The sequence below is a fragment of the Hemitrygon akajei genome, chromosome 17, assembly GCF_048418815.1.
Source record: "Hemitrygon akajei chromosome 17, sHemAka1.3, whole genome shotgun sequence".
Taxonomy (NCBI): Eukaryota; Metazoa; Chordata; class Chondrichthyes; order Myliobatiformes; family Dasyatidae; genus Hemitrygon; species Hemitrygon akajei.
Genome location: NC_133140.1, coordinates 18,753,572 through 18,777,123, shown reverse-complemented (window position 1 = coordinate 18,777,123; position 23,552 = coordinate 18,753,572). Strand labels below are relative to the sequence as shown.

At 42.0% G+C, this 23,552-nt stretch overlaps 1 protein-coding gene across 1 annotated transcript in view; it reads right to left on the bottom strand.

The window, feature by feature from the left end:
• LOC140740521 (Y+L amino acid transporter 2-like) overlaps positions 1 to 23,552 on the bottom strand; it is a 186,421-nt gene that overhangs the window by 118,404 nt on the left and 44,465 nt on the right. The window contains exons 5-7 of the mRNA XM_073069739.1: positions 20,422 to 20,545; positions 17,788 to 17,891; positions 12,214 to 12,310 (exon numbers count right to left, since the gene is read on the bottom strand). Of these exons, the coding sequence (XP_072925840.1) occupies positions 12,214 to 12,310; positions 17,788 to 17,891; positions 20,422 to 20,545 (325 nt within the window). The remainder of the gene's footprint in view (positions 1 to 12,213; positions 12,311 to 17,787; positions 17,892 to 20,421; positions 20,546 to 23,552) is intronic.

Genomic DNA, 23,552 nt, shown 5'->3' with positions numbered 1-23,552 from the left:
GAGGCAGATAAGGAGAAGACAGCCTTTATATGCCCTCTGGGGTTTTACCAGTTCGAAAGGATGCCCCAGGGCATATCGGGGGCCCCTGCCACCTTCCAGAGGGTCATGGAGAAGACCGTGGGGTCATGAACCTGCTTGAAGTGCTGGTATATTTGGACAACCTAATAGTATTTAGATCCACCTCGGAAGAACACGAAGCGAGGCTAATGAAGGTGCTCAACCAGCTGAAGGATGAAGGGTTAAAACTTTCCCTGGACAAGTGCCAGTTTTGCCAGACGTCTGTTAGCTATGTTGGACATATAATCTCGCGGAATGGGGTAGCTACAGACCCGAGTAAAATAGAAGCTGTGACCACCTGGCCGAGACCCCAGACTGTAAGCACTCTGCGCTCATTTTTGGTGTTCTATGGATATTACTGGAGATTCGTGAAGGGCTACGCCAAGGTGAGCCATCTCTTGAACCAGCTTCTGCGTGGCTACCCCCCTCTGGGACTGAAAGGGAAAGTGAGAGGAGGAAGGGAGGCTGGAGAATATTTGAACCCGGCAGAGCCCTTCGGACAGAGATGGGGTGACCAATGTGAAGCGGCTTTTCAGTCCCTGAAGGAGATGCTGACTCAGGCGCCAGTGCTGGCTCTTGTGGACCCCCGATTGCCCTATGTGCTACATACTGATGCCAGTCGAGAGGGGTTAGGGGCCATCTTGTATCAGGATCAGGGCACCGGACTGAGGCCAGTAGCGTTTGTCAGCCGGAGTTTGTCACCATCCGAAAGGAACTACCCCACCCACAAGTTGGAGTTTCTGGCGTTGAAATGGGCGGTGGTGGATAAGCTGAGTGACCATCTCTACGGGGCCAAGTTTGAGGTACAGACGGACAACAACCCGCTTACCAAAATCCTGACCTCGACAAAACTGGACGTCACCATTCATCGTTGGTTAGCCGCCCTGTCTGCATATGATTTTAGCCTGAAGTACTGGCTGGGAAGCAGGAATGTCGATGCGGATGCTCTGTCGTGACGGAAGCATGAGGACGAGGAATGGGAGAGCGTTCCTGCATCCGGGATGAAGGTCATGTGTCAGTTTGCTATCACCGCGCAGGCCAAGGAAAAGGAGAGGCCAGAGCATGCGGTGGACCGACACCCTACACCTAGTTTACTGTGACATGACTGCTCTGAAGACCCTGCAGCTGCCAGAGTTGAGTCCTGGGGAAATTACAGCTGCTCAGCGAGATGACCCTGACATTGGCACTATTTGGGACGCAGTGGAGAAGGGGGAAGTGGCCCGGGTGGAGAAGACACAACACGGCTCAGTGTCTCTGTTACTGAGAGAATGGCCTCAGTTGAGGTTGAAGAACCAAATGTTATACCGGGTAACATCACCCCCGGACCGACCCCAGCGTTGGCAGCTGGTCCTGTCTGAGAAGTATCAGAGGGTTGTGATGAAGTCACTGCATGATGACTCTGGGCACTTGGGGGTGGAGAAGACCTATGGGTTGCTCAAGGACCGGTTTTATTGGCCCCGAATGAGGTCAGAGGTCAACATGTATTGCAAGTCTGGCATACGTTGCATATGCCTGTGCAGGCTGCTCTGTTGTCGCACTTGCAGAGGGTGGGGCCTTTGGACCTGGTGTGTATGGATTTCCTCTGTTTCGGGACGGCTGCGGGTGAAGTATCGCTGAAATCTTGAAGTATGTGGCTGATATGAAGAAGGAGCTGCAAAGGGCTTATGAGTTAGCTGGGGAGGCGGCCGCCAAGCAGAATCGGGGAAATAAGAAGAGGTATGACCAGAAGGTGAAGTTCTCCCAGCTCCTGCTGGGAGACCGAGTCCTCATAAGGAATCTGGGATTGCCTGGGAAGCACAAGCTGGCTGGTCGCTGGTCGGGCACACCGTATGTGGTGGAGAGCCCAACTTACCGGTCTTCCAAGTGCAGCCCGAGGATGGGAAGGGGCCCGTCAAGATTCTCCACCGGAATCATCTGTTGCCTCTGGGGCGAGACGTACAAGTAGAGTGGGAGCCCGAGGTGCCAGCTGCACCTGGTACCAGGACTTTGCATCCAAGCAGGGTGGAGGAAGAGCCCACACCAGGAGAGGCGGGCCCGGGCCCAGCCCCCGTAAGGGATACTGACTCGGAGGAAGATGACTCAGATGATTGGTACATGCTGCCATTTGCTGATGCCCCCGTGGGAAGGAGACTCCTGGTCCTTCCCCCATTGGGTTAGACTGCGCAGGCGCGTGACGTAGCGCACCAAAGGTTTAAAAAGGATAAGTTTCCAACAGTCTTTTAAATCGAAGCAAGAGGCGGAGAGGGAAGAGGTAAAAAAAAAAGCTCGGAGAGAAGCCGTTTTGTTTTTTAACTGATCGGGGCAAAGAGGCTAGACCGCAGGCGCGTGATGCAGCGCGCCAAAGGTTTAACAGAGAGACCGCCATATACAGCGGCCATCGTTGGAGTGGACTGAGGCAGAGTGGGACGGCTTTGACTCAATCAGGTTTCAGCAAGAACAGGCAGAGGCAAGGTTTGAACGGGGCACGACTGCATAAGCGCGTGAAAGTCAGCCTCTGAGATCAGCGGGAGAATTTTAAAAGCGAGCAGAGGCTGAGTATGAGCTTCACTCCAGGTGAAGTAAGGCCGGGTAAGCTCCTTTAATTAATTTAATTAGCTTAGGAGTAGGTAATGGAGGCAGCAGTTAGGGCAGTTGAGTGCTCCGTTTGCAGTATGTGGGAAGTCAGGACAAGCACAATTGTCCCTGATGACTACACCTGTAAAAGGTGCATCCAGCTGCAGCTCCTGACAAACCGTGTGAGGGAACTGCAGCTGGAGCTGGATGAACTTCGGACCATTTGGGAGGCAGAGGCAGAAATAGACAGGAGTTTCAGGGAGATAGTCACCCCTAAGAGTCAGGAGACAGGTAGCTGGGTGACTGTCAGGAGAGGGAAGGGGAATAGACAGGAAGAGCAGAGCACCCCTGTGGCTGTTCCCATCAACAATAAGTATACCATTTTGGATACTGTTGGTGGGGATGACCTACCAGGGACAAGTTGCAGTGGTTGCGTCTCTGGCACCGAGACTGGACCCTCAGCTCAGAAGGGAAGGAGGGAAAAGAGGAAAGCAGTAGTGATAGGAGATTCAATAGTTAGGGGGGCAGATAGGAGGTTCTGTGGAAGAGATCAAGAATCCTAGATGGTCTGTTGTCTCCCTGGTGCCAGGGTCTGCGATATCTTGGATCAAGTTCTCAGTATTCTCAAGAGGGAGGGTGAGCAGCCGGATGTCATGGTCCTTGTAGGGACCAATGACGTGGGTAGGAAGAGTGAGGAGGTCCTGAAAGGTGAGTTTAGGGAGCTAGGCGCCAAGTTAAAAGACAGGACCTCCAGGATAGCAATCTCAGGATTGCTACAGTGCCACGTGCAGGTGGGTTTAGAAATAGTAAGATAGCGCAGATCAACATGTGGCTGAAGACATGGTGCAGGAGGGAGAGCTTCAGATTTATAGATAATTGGGCAATTTTCCAGGGAAGGTGAGACCTGTTCCGGCAGGACGGTTTACATCTAAACTGGAGGGGGACAAATATTCTTGCAGGTAGGTTTGCTAGAGAGGCTCCAGTGAATTTAAACGAGATATGAGGGGGGACGGGAACTAGAGTGTAGGAACAGATGTATGGGAGAAGGAAGAAAAAGAAGACAGCAAAGTTGTTTGTACCATTAGAGATAAACAGAGAGGAAGAGGTGGAGAATTTCTTAAATGCATTTATTTTAATGCTAGGAGCATTGTAAGAAAGGTGGATGAGCTTAGAGCATGGATTGATACCTGGAAATATGATGTTGTAGCTATTAGTGAAACATGGTTGCAGGAGGGGTGTGATTGGCAATTAAATATTCCTGGATTTCATTGCTTCAGGTGTGATAGAATTGGAGGGACAAGAGGGGGAGGTGTTGCGTTGCTTGTCAGAGAAAATATTACAGCGGTGCTCTGGCAGGATAGATTAGAGGGCTCGTCTAGGGATTCTATTTGGGTGGAATTGAGGAATGGGAGAGGTGTAGTAACACTTATAGGGGTATATTATAGACCACCTAATGGGGAGCGAGAATTGGAGGAGCAAATTTACAAGGAGAGAGCAGCTATTTGTAGTAAGCACAGGGTTGTGATTGTGGGAGATTTTAATTTTCCACACATGGACTGGGAAGCCCTTACTGTAAAAGGGATGGAAGGTTTGGAGTTTGTAAAATATGTGCAGGATAGTTTTTGCAGCAATACACAGAGGTACTGACTAGAGAAGGGGTAGTGTTGGATCTTCTGTTAGGGAATGAAATAGGTCAGGTGATGGAGGTGTGTGTTGGGGAGCACTTTGGGTCCAATGATCACAATGCCATTAGTTTCAATATAATTATGGAGAAGGATAGGACTGGACCCAGGGTTGAGATTTTTGATTGGAGAAGGCTAACTTTGAGGAGATGCAAAAGGATTTAGAAGGAGTGAATTGGGACAATTTGTTTTATGGGATGGATGTAATAGAGAAATGGAGGTCATTTAAAGCTAAAATTTTGAGGGTACAGAATCTTTATGTTCCTGTTAGTTTGAAAGGAAAGGTTAAAAGTTTGAGAGAGCGATGATTTTCAAGGGATACTGGAAACTTGGTTCGGAAAAAGAGAGTCTACAATAAATATAAGCAGCATCGAGTAAATGAGGTGCTCGAGGAATATAAAGAATGTAAGAAGAATCTTAAGAAAGAAATTAGAAAAGCTAAAAGAAGATATGAGGTTGTTTTGGCAAGTAAGGTGAAAATAAATCCAAAGTGTTTCTACAGTTATATTAATAGCAAAAGGATAGTGAGGGATAAAATTGGTCCCTTAGAGAATCAGAGTGAACAGCTATATGTGGAGCCGAAAGAGATTGGGGAGATTTTGAACAATTTATTTTCTTCGGTATTCACTAAGGAGAAGGATATTGAATTGTATAAGGTAAGGGAAACAAGTAGGGAAGTTATGGAAACTATTACGATTAAAGAGGAGGAAGTACTGGCGCTTTTAAAGACTATAAAAGTGGATAAATCTCCAGGTCCTGACAGGATCTTCCCTAGGACCTTGAGGGAAGTTACTGTAGAAATAACAGGAGCTCTGACAGAAATATTTCAAATGTCATTAGAAACGGGGATGGTGCCGGAGGATTGGCGTATTGCTCATGTGGTTCCATTGTTTAAAAAGGGTTCTAAGAGTAAACCTAGCAATTATAGGCCTGTCAGTTTGACGTCAGTGGAGGGTAAATTAATGGAAAGTATTCTTAGAGATGGTAGATATAATTATCTGGATAGACAGGGTCTGATTAGGAACAGTCAACATGGATTTGTGCGTGGAAGGTCATGTTTGACAAATCTTATTGAATATTTTGAAGAGGTTACGAGGAAAGTCGACGAGGGTAAAGCCGTGGATGTTGTCTATATGGACTTCGATAAGGCCTTTGACAAGGTTCCGCATGGAAGGTTAGTTAGGAAGGTTCAATCATTGGGTATTAATACTGAAGTAGTAAAATGGATTCAACAGTGGCTGGATGGGAGATGCCAGATAGTAGTGGTGGATAACTTTTTGTCAGGTTGGAGGCCGGTGACTGGAGGTGTGCCTCAAGGATCTGTACTGGGTCCAATGTTGTTTGACATATACATTAAGGATCTGGATGATGGGGTGGTAAATTGGATTAGTAAGTATGCAGATGATACTAAGATAGGTGGCGTTGTGGATAATGAAGTAGGTTTTCAGAGCTTACAGAGAGATTTAGGCCAGTCAGAAGAGTGAGCTGAAAGATGGCAGATGGAGTTTAATGCTGATAAGTGTGAGGTGCTACATTTTGGTAGGAATAATCCAAATAGGACATACATGGTAAACGGTAGGGCACTGAAGAATGCAGTAGAACAGAGTGATCTAGGAATAATGGTGCATAGTTCCCTGAAGGTGGAATCTCACGTGGATAGGTTGGTGAAGAAAGCTTTTGGTATGCTGGCCTTTATAAATCAGAGCATTGAGTGTAGGAGTTGGGATGTAATGTTAAAATTGTACAAGGCATTGGTGAGGCCGAATTCGGAGTATTGTGTACAGTTCTGGTCACCGAATTATAGGAAAGATGTCAACAAAATAGAGAGAGTACAGAGAAGAGTTACTAGAATGTTACCTGGGTTTCAGCACCTAAGTTACAGGGAAAGGTTGAACAAAGTAGGTCTTTATTCTTTGGAGCATAGAAGGTTGAGGGGGGACTTGATAGAGCTATTTAAAATTATGAGGGGGATAGATAGAGTTGACGTGGATAGGCTTTTTCCATTGAGAGTAGGGGATATTCAAACAAGAGGACATGCGTTGAGAGTTAGGGGGCAAAAGTTTAGGGGTAACACGAGGGGGAATTTCTTTACTCAGAGAGTGGTAGCTGTGTGGAATGAGCTTCCAGTAGAAGTAGTAGAGGCAGGCTCGGTATTGTCATTTAAAGTAAAATTGGATAGGTATATGGACAGGAAAGGAATGGAGGGTTATGGGCTGAATGCGGGTCAGTGGGACTAGGTGAGATTAAGTGTTCGGCACGTACTAGAAGGGCCGAGATGGCCTGTTTCCGTGCTGTAATTGTTATATGGTTATAGACGGGGTGGGGGGGGGGCTAGTGATGGGCTGTCAGGAGTGCCAAAGGGCATTGGCGAGGAGGATGTGGGGCCTGAGCAAGAGATGGAGGGTTCCGAGGTGCAGAGGGGTTTGGGTGACCGCTTGCAGGAGGGTTCGCCTCCTAGTTTCCATGAGCCTTCTGTAGTGTCTGAAGTGGAGGAGTTAGAAGAGGGAGTGCACAGGTCGCAGAGAAGTAGGCACCCTCCCGACAGGTTGGCCTATGTTGCACCCATTGAACAGTGTGTGATCTCCACTGTTTTGGGGAGTTATGTTACTGCTTTCTGCACTTGGGTTGGGTTTTGTGTTTTGCAGAAAAGGTTGGCAAATTATCTGAGCATCATGAGGGCATGACTAAATTTGGTAGGGGGAGAATGTAGGGTTCTCAGTACCAGTAACAGTGGTGTTAACTGTTCAGGCTAACAAAATGGCTTCTCTGTAATGCTGTAATGGGATCCTGTGTCTCACATGTTTGGGTTATGGGTATTGATAAGGGGAAAACTAACCAATGGAGAATTGTTATGCTATCTTGTCTGTGTAAGCTGAGCGGGAGCTTGCGGTCATTTTCCGGAGGAAAGCGAGGAGGACGGACGTGTGTGGAGTGGGCAGCGGTTCCAGAACAACAGATACTGGAGGTCGGCGGTTCGCACGGTGGCCGAAGGCTCGGGAGGTCGTTGTGGAAGGGAACCGGAGGCGTGAACTCCAACGTATTAAAATATGTGCACAAACTGATTATTACTTTGGCACCTTTAGGTTATCCGTTTCTACTAACCCATCACTAAGAAATCACTATAAAGTTGCAATTATTTACTCGCTTTTGGGTATTGTCTGGTATTTATCTTGTGAGCGTGTACTGGGGGGGGGCATTACACCGTATTTGCACAGAAGTATTGCACTACTGGCGGGGCGACGGCAGTTTACCCTAGGCGAATGGGGGTCAACTGGGGGCACGGAGGCTACACAGGTTTTTAATGAAGTCGGTAATAACTGCAGTACAGTCGGCCCTCCTTATCTGCGGATTCCATATGCACGGATTCAACCAACCGTGGATCGGGAAAACCTGGAAGTGCTCTCACCAGCACTCATTGCTTGAGCATGTACAGATATTTTTTCTCATCATTATTCCCTAAACAATACAGTATAACAACTATTTACATAGCATTTACATTGCAGTCCCGGGGTTATGAATGAGTTCCATTCCTGAGTCCGTCTTTAAGTCGGATTTGAAGTCGGAACAGGTACGTCCGGTATTATTTAGCGTCAGTTATTCAAACGTTTTTCTTAGTATATAGTACATATTTTACCTTTCTATGCATATAAAACACTTAAGAGACATACATATTTCAATAATTTAACCACCGCGTTGCCTGGTAATAATTGTAGCTTTCATCGGGGCAGGGCCTTTCACATGCTCCATTAAAATTGTTCCAATCATTGACCAACTGTAGCCTAACGCTTTTCCAATGACCGATGGTGTTTCACCTCTTTCCAATCGCTTTATTACTTACACCTTATTTTCAATCGTGATCATGATTATTTTCATGAACAGAAACACTGCGGATTCAGAGCTGCACACCAGGTCCGAATGTCCACTGCACTGATACATGTTAAATAAGGGACTTGAGCAACCGCGAATTTTGGTATCCGCAGGGGGTATACTCATCCAGATTTGAAGACAAAATTATTCTATTTAGGCCTAAATAGAACAATTTAAAATTTACTGTGTTGTGGATGTGTATATAGTTGTATTATATACTATACTGTTGATATGGATTCTATATTGAGTTGGAGTATGTAGCTAAGCAGGAAGAGTGTCATGTATTTGAATAATATTGTAAATATATTGTTTAATTAAGCATTTTTAAATAATGTAAATGAACATGACTGGTATACGTCAACACACCACTACATCTTACGTATGTGCCTCGCTCTGCACTTCAGTCCAGTTAGTTTTATGTTTTGGAATTAGCAAACATACTAGTGACTTCTTTGTAATTGCATCAATATGTTGGGCCCAGGATAGATCTCCAGAGACATTGGCACCCAGGAACTTGAAACTGCTCATCCTTTCCACTGCTGATCCCTCGATGAGGACTGGTGTGTGTTCCTTCAACTTCCCCTTCCTGAAGTCCACAGTTAGTTCCTTGGTCTTACTGATATTGAGTGCAAGGTTGTTGTTGGGACCTCCCTCAACCAGCTGATATACTTCCTTGTTATCATTTGAAATTCTGCCAACAATAGTTGTGTTGTTGGCAATTTTATAGATGGCATTTTAGCTGTGCCTAGCCACACAATCGAGGGTGTAGAGAGTAGTGCAGTGCACTAAGCATGCATCTTTGAGAATGCCAGTGTTGATTGTCAACAAGGAGGAGATGTTATCACCAATCACACAGACTGTGGTCCCCCAGTGAGGATGTCAAGGATCCAGTTACAGAGGGATGTACAGAGGCCCAGGTTTTGAACTAAGGGTATGATTGCGTTGAACGCTGAGGTGTAATCAATAAATAGCAGCCTGATGTACGTAATACTATTGTCCAGGTGATCCAAGGCCAAGTGGAGAGCCAGTGAGATTGCATTAACTGTAGACCTTTTGTGACAATAGGCAAATGCAATAGGTTCAGGTCCTTGCTTAGGCAGGAGTTTATTTTGGCCGTGACCAACCTCTAAAAGTACTTCATCACTATATATGTGAGTGCCACTAGATGATAGTCATTGAAGCAGCTCACCTTGTGCTTCTTGGACACTAATATATTTGTTACCCTTTTGAATCAGGTGGGAGTCAACTACAGCAGTGAGAGATTGAAGATGTCTGTGAACACTCCCGCCAATTGTTTGGCACAGGTTTTCAGAGCCCTACCAAGTACACCATCAGGATCTGATGTCTCGAGAGGGTTCACCCTCTTGAAAAATGTTCTGACGTCAGCCTATGATAGAGATCATGAGGTCATGAGATGCTGCAGGGATTTGCACGTGTAGTTTTAGTATGCATAAAAGGTGTTGGGCTGATCTGGGAGTGAAGCATCACAGCCATTAATGATGCTAGTTTTCACTTTGTAGGAAGTAATGGTCTGCAAACCCTGCCAGAGCTGACATGCATCCAATTCCATCTCTAACCTCAATCAAAATTGTTTTTTCGCTCTTAAGATAGCCTTCTGTAGATCATACCTGGTCGTCTTGTATAGTTCCGGATCACTGGTCTTAATTGCCACTGATCTGGCCCTCAACAGAATTTGAATCTCCTGTTTCATCTATGGCTTTTGGTTTGGGTAAATTTGGCACGTTCTCAAAGGTACACAGTCATCCGTACAGGTTTTGATGAAGTTGATGTCAACTGTGGCTTATTCATTCAGATTCGAAGATGAGTCCCTGAATATTGTCTAATCCACCAACTCAAAGCAGTCCTGTAAGCATTCCTCTGCCTCCCTTGAGCATAATATTTTGGTCCTCACAACTGGTGCTGTGGTCTTTAGTCTCTGCCTCTACACTGGGATTAAAAGTACAGCCAAGTGATTGGACTTGATACAGGTGCGGGATGGCATGGTTAAGTGCTTTTGATGCTGGTATAACAGTTCTCAAATGTGTTGGCTCCTCTGGTTCCATAGGTGATATGTTCATATAGTTGTTCAGAGACTTCAAGCTGGCTTGCTTGAACTCCTCCACAATGATAGGGAAGGCATCAGGATGCACTGTTTTGTGTCTGTTGATTACGGTGCTCAGCTCCTTCAGTGCCTGCCTGACATTGGCTTGAGGTGGAATGTACACCGCTGCCAGGATGATGGGGAAAAACTCTCTCAGCAAATAAAGTAAATGACACTTGACCACTAGGTGTTCCAGGTTGCGTAAGCAGGACTGAGACAGAACCATCAAGCCAGTGCCCCATGATAAGTTAATCATGAAGAATACCCTTCTTCTCTCCCTTTAAAAGACCCAACTGATCTGCCTTTGCATTCCAATCCTACACAGTAATGCTCCCAAACCCTTTATCAGCTACACTACCCACTGCATTAGTGGTGCTTCATGGATCTCATCAATTATATCAACTTTGTTACCAACTTCCACCCTGCCCTCAGATTTATTTAATTAATCTCTGACACCTCTCTTCTCTTTCTTGATCTCTCCCTCTCCACCAGTACTGTGTTACATATTGACTGTTAATTTTCCAACATAGATGCTCCCTGACCTGTCATCTTCCTCTAGCACTTTTTGTGTCTTGTTCCATTCCAGCATATGCAGTCTTTCTTGAATCTGATTAAAGAATGTACATAATTTTGGAGTGTATCTGTGGAAGAATGTATTTAGAGGGATTACAAGTAGTTTCTATATTGAACTCTGGTATTGAGTAAGGTTATTGTGTCAGGATTGATTATAATGGCTCAGTGGTATATGGAGTGTAGAAAGAAAGGTAAACTCACTGAAATTTATGAGATACATAATAATGAGAGGATTTTTTTCTAGCCAGAGAGTCAAGAATGAAGGATAAGTGTATGATCATCAGAATCAGAATCAGGTTTAATATCAACAGCATATGTCCTGAAATTTGTTAACTTTGTGGCAGCAGTACAATGTAATACATGATAAATAAAAAATCTGAATTACAGTAAATATATATATGTATATTAAATAGTTTAATTAAGATAAGTTGAGCAAAAAAAGGAAATTAAAAAAAGGTTCAATGCCTATTTAGAAATCAGATGGCAGAGGGGAAGAAGCTGTTCCTGAATCACTGAGTGTGTGCCTTCAGGCTCCTGTAAGTCCTTCCTGATGGTAACATGGAGAAGAGCATGTCTTGGGTGACTGAGATGAAGAGATCATTTCTACTCAGAGGATTGTGAATTTTTAGAATGTTAGAGTGCTGTGGATGTTCAGTAACAGAGTATATTCAAAGGACTTTAAGATTCTATGTTGGAATCTGGTAGAAAAGTGAAAATGAGTTTGTGAATCAGGCAGGATCTTACTGAAAATTAAACAGGTTTGTTATTCCATATGACCTTCTTCTACTACTTATTTTCAATACTTTCTTCTTTTAAACAATACTTTACATCACAACATAACTAAACTCCAAAAGTATTTTGCCAGGTACTAAGGGTCACGGAAGTTACCCACTTTCCTTTTTGAAGACTGTCTAAATTGTTTAGTATTCAGTGAAAATTAAACACCGTGGAGAACAGCTTTTAATTTCAGAGAATACTTTCAGGCATGTGAAATCACAAAAAAACTTCTTCAGTCACCACTTCTACCTTATAGTTATGCCATTCTCATATTTTGTCCAAGACTTCAAACAAATATATCCAAAATTTGATTGTCCAGGTCAACTTTTCATGCCACTCACAAATTTCACTCCTTTACATGAAGAAATTTTCTTCCGGCATTGTCAGGGTTATGACTGACATAATTTTATGTTGCCCAGCCATAATGGAATTAAATTTATGCCCTGTGTTATTATACATAAAATAGACATTTGCCATCATAATTATACATTATATTGCCCTGTATGGATTTACATTCTGTAACTACCTAAACATCCACAATTTTATTACGATTGTAGTTGGAGAAAAAGGATATGTGATGACAACAGCAAAAATAATTCTTACATTTATGAGTAGAGCTGGGATTGGCGTGAATCGTGTTACATGGATCATTGCCAGTATTTGAGGGATATATCCTTCACGGGCTGCAACGAAGTATAACCTGCCATACAAAACAGAAAACATAGTTAAGCTAAAGAATCTACTAGGGTAATGACATTCCCTCAATAAGTGACTTACCAATAGAGTTGATGCCACACTAAGTAACTGGAATCATCCAATGAATTTAATTAAGCAAACCTTATCGGAGGGAATTTCATATCAAAAGTCAACTACAGTACAAGATTATTTATCTTTGCTATGTGAATAAATTACATTAATTTCACATAATATATACAACAGTCCAAAACTTCATGAGGTCTGTGAGCTGCTGCTTGTAAGATAAATCTACTTTTACCTTAAGTTGATACCCAGTGAGGCAAAGACACTTTTGACCTTCATGAGGAATTCACGACAGACTACAATGGCAGCATTGGCAGCAAAGAACCTTTGGGAGTTTTGGAACTTTCATATTTGTACAAAAGAGGAGAGGAGAGGGGAGGGGAGGGGAGGGCAGAGGAGGGGAGGGGAGGGGAAGGAGAATTCAGATATATCATTTTACAGTGGAGTTAAAGGGCATGATAGAGGCACGACAGAGGAGCTGACTGAAAGTTGATTGGACAAGAATACTAGCAGGAATGATGGCAGGACAGCAATGACTGGAGTTTCAGGGAGCAATTCAGAAAGCACAGGATAAATGCATCCCAAAGATGAATAGGTATGCTAAAGGGAGAATGAGGCAACCATGGCTGACAATCTGTTAAGAGTCCTTTGTGGAAGTAACAAGCAGGGTGGACAAAGGAGAGGCAGTGAATGTTGTTTACTTAGATATTCAGAAGGCATTTGATAAGATGCCACACATGAGGCTGCTTAACAAGATAAAACCCTATGGGTTTACAGGAAAGATACTGGCATGGATAGAGGAATAGCTGACAGCCAGGAGGCACTGAGTGGGAATAAAGGGGACCTTTTCTGGTTGGCTCCTAGTAACTAGTGGTGTTCTCAGGGCTCAGTATTGGGACTACTACTTTTCACATTGTTAGTCAATGATCTGGATAATGGGATTTATGTCTTTGTAGCAAAGAAAGGTGGAGTGGAAGGTAGTGCTGAGGAAGCAATGCCATTACAGCAGGACTTAAGATTAGTTGGAAGAATATGCAAAAATGTGGCAGATGGAATGCAGTGTTGGGCAATATATGATGATGTATTTTGGTAAAAGGAACGATAATGCGGACTATTATCTAAATGGAGAGAATGTTCAAACATCAGAAGTACAGAGAGACTTAGGAGTCTTCATGCAAGACTCCTAGAAGATTAATTTACAGGTTGAGTCTGTGGTGAAGAAGGCAAATGCAATATTGGCATTTATTTCAAGGGGAATAGAATATAAAAGCAAGGAGATAATGTTGAGGCTTTATAAGACACTAGTCAGGCCGCACATGGAGTATTGCCAACTGATTTGCGCCCCACATCTCAGAAAGGATATGTTGTCATTGGAGAGAGTCCAGGAGTGAAGGGGTTGACATATGAGGATATGAGGAGCATTTGGCAGCTTTGGGCCTGTACTCTATGGAATTTAGAAGAAGGTGGGGGGATCTCATTGAAACCTATTGAATGTTGAAAGGATAGGATGGATGTGGAGAGGATGTTTCCTATGGTGAGGGTATCCAGAACTAGAGGGTACAGCCTCAAAACTGAGGGGAAATCTTTTAGAAGGGAGAATTTGTTAAGCCAGAGGGTAGTGAATCAGTGCCAGAGTCTGCAGTGGAGGCCAAGTCCATGGGTATATTTAAGTTGGAAGTTGATAGTTTCCTGATCGGTCAGGGCATCAAAGGATATGGTAAAAATGCAGGTGAATGGGGTTGAGTGAGATCCAGGATCAGCCATGATGGAATGGCAGAGCAGACTCGATGAGATAAATGGCCCAATTCTGCACCTATGTCTCATGGTCTTAGAAAAACAACAATATACTGCTAAGGCTTTATATGGTATTGGTCAGGCCACACTTGGAATATTGTGAACACTTTTGGGCCTCTAATCTAAGAAGGATGCACCGGCATTGGAGTGGGTCCAGAGTAACTTCATGAGAATAATCTTGGGAATGAAAGCGTTAATGTATGTGGAATTTTTGATGGCTCTGGGTCTGTATTTGCTGGAGTTCAGAAGAATGGGGGTGTGGGGTGGGTGTTGAATCTCACTGAAACCTGCCAAATATTGAAAAATAGTGTGGATGTGGAGAGAATGTTACCGCCAGGAGTAAGATATGTTAAAGTGCCGGGGTTAGGACTCAATGTACCGTAGATTTCGCACTACAGAGCGCACCTGATTAAAAGCCGCTGGCTCTAATTTTAGAAAGAAAATCAATTTTGTACTTGTACAAGCCGCACCGGATTTTAGGCCGCACCGGATTTTCGGCCGCAGGTGTCCCACGTTGTAATATGAGATATTTACACAGAAAGATATTACACGTGAGGATTTTTTAACTTTTAATTAAATCCATATGGTAACATAAACAAATACATATTGCAAATGCTTTTTTTCGAACCGTGCCTGTAACGCGGCTACTTTTAAATATACATACGTATCGGTAACACACAAATTACGTTGCGTATACTTTTTTACTGAACAACATTCCAATATCTCCTAACGACTGGTAAAAAATATATATACTGCAGCCTACCAGGAAAAGTTATTGATCGCCTTTAACTTAAAAGCAGCGTTTTCGCTCGGGTAATGTGCTCGGCTAATGTGCTCCCCCCACCTTCCCGTTTATCGCAAACCGGTATTTCCCACAAGACGCAGCGAAACCGGATGTGACGTCATAGTATCCCGGGATGTACAGAAAACAAATAGATAGATAGATACTTTATTCAACTAGAAAATACTAACAAATGAATTACTAAGCGAAAATATTATAAACTAAATAACTGCCATAAAGGCAGCACAATGCTTTTCTTCGAGTGTTTTCCATGTTGATGAGGGTGAGTACAAATGACTGATTTACAATAATTTAATTGTGAAAGTGCGCTTGATTTATCGTACAATTTCATTGGACCTCTGTGAACTACTCATCAATTTTATTGGTCTACTGTTACGAGGCAAAATGTTTTTGGCGGCATGAAAAAAAATCATGCATTAGCCGCACCGTAGTAAAGGCCGCAGTGTTCAAAGCTGTTCAAAATGTGGGAAAAAAGTAGCGGCTTATAATCCAACATCTACGGTATTTAAGTAAACTACTTAAGAACTTTTTAAAAGCTATTATTAATGCTTTTGAGAGGGTGATTTTAGATGCATATCATATTTTTACTGAGTTAAGTATTGTATGTAATTAGTTTTGCTACAATAAGTGTATGGGACATTGGAAAAAATGTTGAATTTCCCCATGGGGATGAATAAAGTATCTATCTATCTATCTATTGTGTGAAGACCAGGATGTCCCTTTAGAACAGAGATGAGGAGGAAATTCAATAGCCAGAGGGTGGTGAATCTGTAGAATTCATCGCCACTGAAGGTTGTCAAGGCCAAGTCAGAGTATCTTTGAAGCAGAGGTTGATACGTTCTTGATTAGAAAGGATGTCAAAGGTTATGGGAGGAAGGCAGGAAAATGGGATTGTGTGGTCAGAAATGATTAGGGCATAGAGGCATGGTTACTAGTACTGGTTTTAAATATTTATTGCAGTTTATTTGACTGCTGTCTTGAAAAAAACTGCAGGATGTAGAAAGTCAAAAAAGAAAATCCAGTGAAATAAAAACATGGGATACAATGCAATGGAGTTAAACAAATGAAAATAACCAAATGTTTATATTGGTTAGACTAGTTGGTTGACCAACAATACATTAAAACATGTATCTGAGATTGTGCATTTAATATCCTTTAAAGTAGCCCACTAGAAGAACCTGATCTTTAGAGTTCTCAGGAGATACTTCTAAGTTCCATGGCAAAGATGTACAAGCCTATCAGGTTTATTATCACTGACATACATCATGCAATTTATTGTTCCATCGCAGCAGTACTATACCAGACATAAAAATTACTGTTACTAAAGTAAATAAATAGTGTAAAAGACAAATAACAAGGGTTATGAATGATTCAGAAATCAGATGCCGAAGGGAAAGAAGCTATTCTTAGACTATTGAGTGTGGGTCTTCATGCTTCTGTACTTCCTCCCCAACAATAGTAACGCAAAGACAGTCCATCCCAGATGGTGAGGGTCTTTTTGGGGCACCACCTCTCGAAGAAATTCTCAGTTGTGGGAGGGTTGTGCCTGTGATGGAAATGGCCATATCTACAACTTTCTTCAGCCTTTTGCGATCCTGTGTGTTGGATACCGTACCAGGCTATGATGCAACCAGTAAGAATACTCTGCACTGTACATCTGTAGAAATTTGCAGGAGCCTTTGGTTACATACCAAATTTCCTCATAATCCGAATGAAGTATAGCTGCTAGCATACCTTCTTTGTGATTGCAACAATGTGTTAAGTCCAGGACTGATCCTTTAAGATGTTAGTGTGCCAGTAACTTGAAGCTGCTCACCTTTTTCACTGCCAACCCCTTAATGAAGACTGGAGTGTGTTCTACAGGCTTACCTTTCCTGAAGTCCACAATCACTTCCTTGACCTTGCTGGCGTGGAGTGCGAGGTTTTTGTAACACCAGTCAACCAGCCAATCTATGTTACTCTTGTATGCCCCCTCATTGCCAACTGAGATTCCAACAGCACTTGTGTCATTGGTAAATTGACAGATGCTATTTCAACTGTGTCTAACCACACAGACCTGATGACTGGTCTTAGCCCAAAACATCGACTATCTACTCTCCTCCATGGATGTTGCATGACTTGCTGTGTTTCTCCAACGTTTTGTGTGTACTGCTCTAGATTTCCAGCATCTGCAGAATCCCTCATGTTTATGAGCATAGAAAGAGTAGAGCAATGGACTAAGCATGCATCATTGAGGTGCATCCATGTTGATTGTCAGCAAAGAGATGTTATTACCAATCCAGAATAGCAGAGAGATTAAAATGATACAGAAAATGGAAAGATATACCATTGTGGTTACCAACTGATATAATTTTTGCTAGGATTTGGAATGCAAGATTGATTGGAATTAATTGAAAAGAGGGAAATAACAGTTAACAACTGATGGCAGAGATCGCTGTTGGTACTTCAATGGTAGTTCTGGTTTGATTATATGCAGATGATTTTTCTTTTTGCTTAAATCTTAAATCTCTGAATAATACAACTATTAAAAATATATATGGATATGTTAAAAAAGTAGTTTCTGTGTAGAGTAATCCTGTAGAACTGTAAGGTGAAGCAAAGCTATGCAAATGTATACATCATATGAAGTAAAATAATTTCAATACCACAGTAATCTTACCAATTGTTAAATTAAGAACTAACTAATATAAGTAAAGTACATTATTATAGTTGAAAGTTGCCAATTGCTTCAAAGGCAAATAGGTTTTAATAGATAACAATAAATATAACAAGACTAATGAATATTATTTTAGCATGAAATGAATCTTTGGCTAAAAACTTACCTTGAGCTTAATATAATTGATGCATTAAGGGTGCTATAACAAGACAGAGCTACTACTATTGAGATAGCCCACTTCATTATTCCTAGTGTATCTTCTGCAAATGTCTGAAAGGGATATAAATATTATATTCCACACTGTATATTTAGAGTAGCAAACTGATTCAGTGATTTTCTTTTTATAAAGTCTAATTAATTACATGAAATTCATTATGTGTGAAAGAAATTTGACTCTACTTGACTGTCCACTGTCAGTTTTTGCTTGGGTCTCATTTCTAGAAATATACCATTTTAAAAGATGTATTTAAAAATCTTCTCAAATCTTCTACCTTCATGTTGCCTGATAGTTATTATTCTGGAATCCTTACCTTGATCTTTGAGTTATATGTACTCTACTTTTTTTATTTCTCCATTTCTGTCATTCTACTCAAACTAGTTGATTCACATCACTGCTAAAATTTGTTTTAAGACAGAGGAAATCAGGAGCAAAGAGGTCAGGATGCATGGTAGTATGTAAAACCAAAGGCAGAAAGATAGAACAAACAAAAAAGCAATAAAGGTATATTTTAATTACTGCAATAATCCATTCCCATAGTTGTTAGTTAAGATTCAGTTTTTAAGGCTGATCTCTTAAAAGTACAGAAAATGTGCAGTTCTGTAGACAAGATCATGAAGAGATAGATTGTGAAGTTAAGAGTGCATTTTATCATACTAGGGAACTATTCAATAGTCTTATAACAGCTGGATAAAAGTTGCCATTGAGCATGATAGTGTTACGAATGTGCCACAGCTCTGAGGGGCCGAAGGGTGCGGGGTAGCCCCCTCCTTTGTGAGAATCGCAAGATCACTATTAAGTCAGTTCAGGGGACACAGGAAATGAGAGAAAGACATGCAGAATCCACAAAAGGGTTGGAATGTGTCCTGGCCTCCGAAAGGCGGACCCATTGATACCGGCTATTGTCTCTTGGAGACGGACTTGTGTATTGCATCCTGTACTATGCATCGAAGCCCCAGGCAATGAACCGAGGGGGAGGTTGGTGGAGGGGTTGCATCATCCCAACCTGATTGACACCTGAGACCCTGTGAGTCAGGATAAAAGAGGGTCTGTGGGAACAGCCCCTCAGGCACACCAGAAGAAACGCTAGCGATCCCGTAATAGCGAAAGCCGGTGGAAGGCCACGTGTGTCCGCTTCCATTTGCCCCGGAATCGGTGGCCTTTGCCACGGAAAAACGGTTTTTAGCTAACAACGGGGAACTCAACTTCCCAACGACTCTCGAAGGATTGACATCATAAAAAGAATCGGCAAGTTTTTCTCTAAATCTCTCTCTCCCCAACGGCTGCAGCCTGTATGAACTGAACAAACTATATATTTCCATCGGACAATTCATTATCCCCTAGACAACGATACAGCTTATTTCTTATTGATTATTATTATACCCCCACCTTTAGATTTAGTATTGACGACGGATAGTATCTGTATATTTGCATTGATATTATTTTTGTGTCTTTTTACTAATAAATACTGTTTAAAAATAGTATCATCAGACTTCTACGGACCTCTCTATCTTTGCTGGTAAGTGACCCAGTTACGGGGTACGTAACAATAGTATGTGTACTCAGGCCTTTGTATCTTCTGCCTGATGGGAGGGGAGAAAAGAGAGATTGTTAGGGTGGGTGGGGTCTTTGATTATGCTGGCTGCTTTACCACAGCCGTGAGAAGTGTAGACAAGAGTCCATGGTGGAGAAGCTGGTTTCCATGATGTGCTGAGCTGTGTCCACAACCCTCTGTAGTTATACAAATTTTTATCCAAATTGTGATGGATAAAATTGGTGAGTAAATTTATTTTGCCTTCTGAGGAAGTAGAAGCACTGGTGAGCTTTCTTGGCGATGGTGTCAATGTTGTTGGACAGGACAGCTGTTAGTGATGTTTACTCCTAGGAACTTGAAGCTCACAACCTTTGTATGTTGATGTAAACAGTGACATGTGTATCATCTCCTTCCTTAAGTCAATGACCAGCTCGTTAGTTTTGCTGACATTGTGAGAAAGATTGTTGTCATGACACCATGTCATTAGGCTATCTATATTCTTCATATACTCTGACTTATTATCATTGTCCCTACTTCCATTAGGTGGCACAGTAGTGTAGTGGCTGGTCCCAGCTGTAAGATCAGAGTTCAGTTCCCGCGTTTGTCTGTAGGGACTTTGTACTTTCTCCCCGTGGCCGCGTGTACTTCTGGTGCTCCAGTTTCCTCTCACCACATTTCAAAGACATACAATTTAGGGTTAGTAAGTTGTAGGAATGCTATGTTAGTACTGGAAGCACATCGACACCTGCTGGCTGTCTCCAACACATCTCAGACTGTGTTGGCCATTGATGCAAACCACGCATTTCACTGTATATTTGAGTGTACATGTGACAAATAAAGCTAATCTAATTTAATTACATTAAATACCAACAATATTTGTTAACCATTCACACTTTAGATTTTATCATCCTAACCCAGCAAAAAATACTTTTCCATGCAGCCATCTTAATTTGAAATTCAACAACCACATTCAACTCAAGTAACCAAAGTATATACAGTCTGAAAAAAATACTTAAAGCAGCTAACAGCATTATGATGAATGTACTTACCATAACTACAGCATTGCTAGAGATGATGATACTTGGTTCCAACACTATGTAATAACTCAGAATTGTCAATATATATAAGGTGGTGACCAGTGGCACTGAAATAAGAATGGCTAGGGGTAGATTCCTGAAGAACAAGGAAAGATAACAGTGAGGAGTGATCATTCCCTCAATACAATTCAGTGTTCAATTAATTTTGTTAAAATGTCACCAAATCTATACATGAATCAATCATTTGTAAATTGTGTTTAACACCAGCCACAAGTGTAAATAAAGCATGTTTGTGCTGTGATTGTTTTCATAAATATCTATTTACTATGAAATGTATCAGTGCAATAGCTCATTATCTTCACACAGGTAGAACAGTTGATATGGCATGATGCATAATTAATGCTGTTTACTCAACACATCAGCAAATGACTGTATCAGAAAAGTATAATTGTTATAATATTTTATGTTGCATATTGTCCATTCATTAGTTCCTGCTTTAGGACAGATTTAATTTGATCGTGCATAAGAAATGTATGAAACCAATGTAAATAGAAATTACGAAAGATAAAAGCAGGCTGGTAAATCCCTGTTCCTTTTCAATCACAATCACACAAAGTCAATGCTAATTTTATGATGTAAGATATGTAATGAAAAGAAACAATTAAGAAAATGCAAGGAAAACGCCACTAATGATTAAATTAAAATAGATATTTACCTGAAATTATGTTATTTACCTGAAATGCTGTACCTCAGGTGATTTTACACTGGTTCTTTCCATAACCGTGATCGTTCTTGGCAAATTTTTCTAAAGAACTGATTTGCCATTGCCTTTCTCTGGACAGTGTCTTTACAAAACAGGTGACCGAGTCATTATCAACACACTTCAGAGATTGTCTGTCTGGCATCAGTGGTCACATAACAGGACTTATGATATGCACCAATTGCTCATACAACCATACACCACCTGCTCACCTTGCTTCAGCTGCAGGGACAGCTGCAGGGTGCTAAGCAGGTACTACACCTTGCCCAAGGGTGACCTGCAGGCAAGTGGAGGGAAGAAGTGTCTTACACCTCCTTTGATAGAGTCGTATCTCCACACACCACCCTGAAGTACACATGATAGAGTTTGAATCTTGAATGCCAAAGCAGTCTTGAAAGACCACTTGGCTTACTCCTGATCCTGTTTCTTAGCATTGTCAATATTTCATTTTTAAATGTGGAAAAGCATTGATGAGTCAAAGTTATGTCATTACATTTGTGTAAAATAGCTATTAGGAGGCTGATTTAACTCTCACCATTGGGAATGTAATTTCAATTAATTATATAGATTTCACATAAAGGGCTAGCATCACTGAAGGTAACCTTGACATAATTGGTTTGGTGTAAAAGCCATCCAGTTCATTAATATCCTGTAGGTACAGAAAGCTGCCAAATTTATTCATATTGGTACAAACCTGGCTCTTTATCCACAGCAAAATGGTTGATCTGATCATGCTTAATGTTCTAGGTTATAGATTTTGATAAAAATAATCAGCAAAACATAACATTCTCTGGCTAAAGAAATCCCTCTTCATCTCCATTCTAAAAGGACACCCCTCTATTCTGAGTGTGTGTCCTCTGGTCTTAGACTTTCCCATCAAAGGAAACATCCTCTCCACATCCACCCCATCAAAGCTTTTAGCCATGTAGTTGAGGGAAAACAAAAATCTCAAAGAATCTTACCACGCTGTAAATAATATCCTTGAATCTTTAACATTCTCTATATTGGAACCACCAAAACACATGTAAGGGCTTTAATTTCATTGCTTTATGACAAAAGAGCATGTTTAACAATAGTCACACACAAAATGCTGATGGAACACAGCAGGCCAGGCAGCATCTATAGGAAGAAGCACTGTTGACATTTCGGGCCGAGACCCTTCGTCAGGACTTTGTCGGGTCTCAGATCCAAAGGGGGGAAAGGGGCCACAGTGGTTGACAAAGGAAGTCAGAGATTGCATAGCATTAAAAAAAGAAATATGACAGAGCTAAGGTGAGTGGGAGGACAAATGATTGGGAAATTTTTAAGAAACAACAGAACTTAACTAAAAAGGCAATACAGGGAGAGAAAATGAGGTACGAGCGCAAGCTAGCCAGGAGTATAAAGGAAGATAGCAAAAGCTTTTTTAGGTATGTGAAGAGAAAGAAGATAGTTAAGAACAATGTTGGGCCCTTGAAGAATGAATTGGGTGAAATTGTTATGGGAAACAAGAGAAATGGCAGAAGAATTTAATAAGTACTTTAGATCTGTCTTCACTAGGGAAGACACAAGCAATCTCCCAGATGTGTGGATGGGCCAAGGACATAGGGTAACAGAGGAAATGAAACAGATTGACATTAGGAAGGAAACGGTGATGAGTAGACTGATGGGACTGAAGGCTGACAAATCCCCAGGTCCAGATGGTCTGCATCCTAGGGTACTAAAGGAGGTGGCCCTGGAAATTGCGGATGCATTGGTAATCATTTTCCAATGTTCCTTAGATTCAGGATCAGTTCCAGAGGATTGGAGAATGGCTAATGTTATCCCACTTTTTAAAAAGGAGGCAGGGAGAAAACAGAGAACTATCGTCCTGTCAGCCTAACATCAGTAGAGGGGAAGATGCTAGAGTCCATTATTAAAGATGAAATAGTGGCATATCTAGATAGCAGTGATAGGATAGAGCCGAGCCAGCATGGATTTACCAAGGGCAAATCATGCTTGACTAATCTATTGGAGTTTTTCGAGGATGTAACCAGGGAGTTAGACAAGGGAGATCCAGTGGATGTAGCGTACCTCGATTTTCAGAAGGCATTTGATAAGGTCCCACATAGGAGATCGGTGGGTAAAATCAGAGCTCATGGCATTGGGGGGAAGATATTGACATGGATAGAAAACTGGTTGGCAGATAGAAAGCAAAGGGTAACGGTGAACGGGTGTTTCTTGGAATGGCAGGTGGTGACTAGTGGGGTGCCACAGGGCTCGGTATTTGGACCACAGCTGTTTACGATTTACATCAATGATTTAGATGAAGGCATTGAGAATAACATCAGCAAGTTTGCTGATGATACTAAGCTGGGTGGCAGTGTGACATGTGATGAGGATGTTAGGAGAATTCAGGGTGACT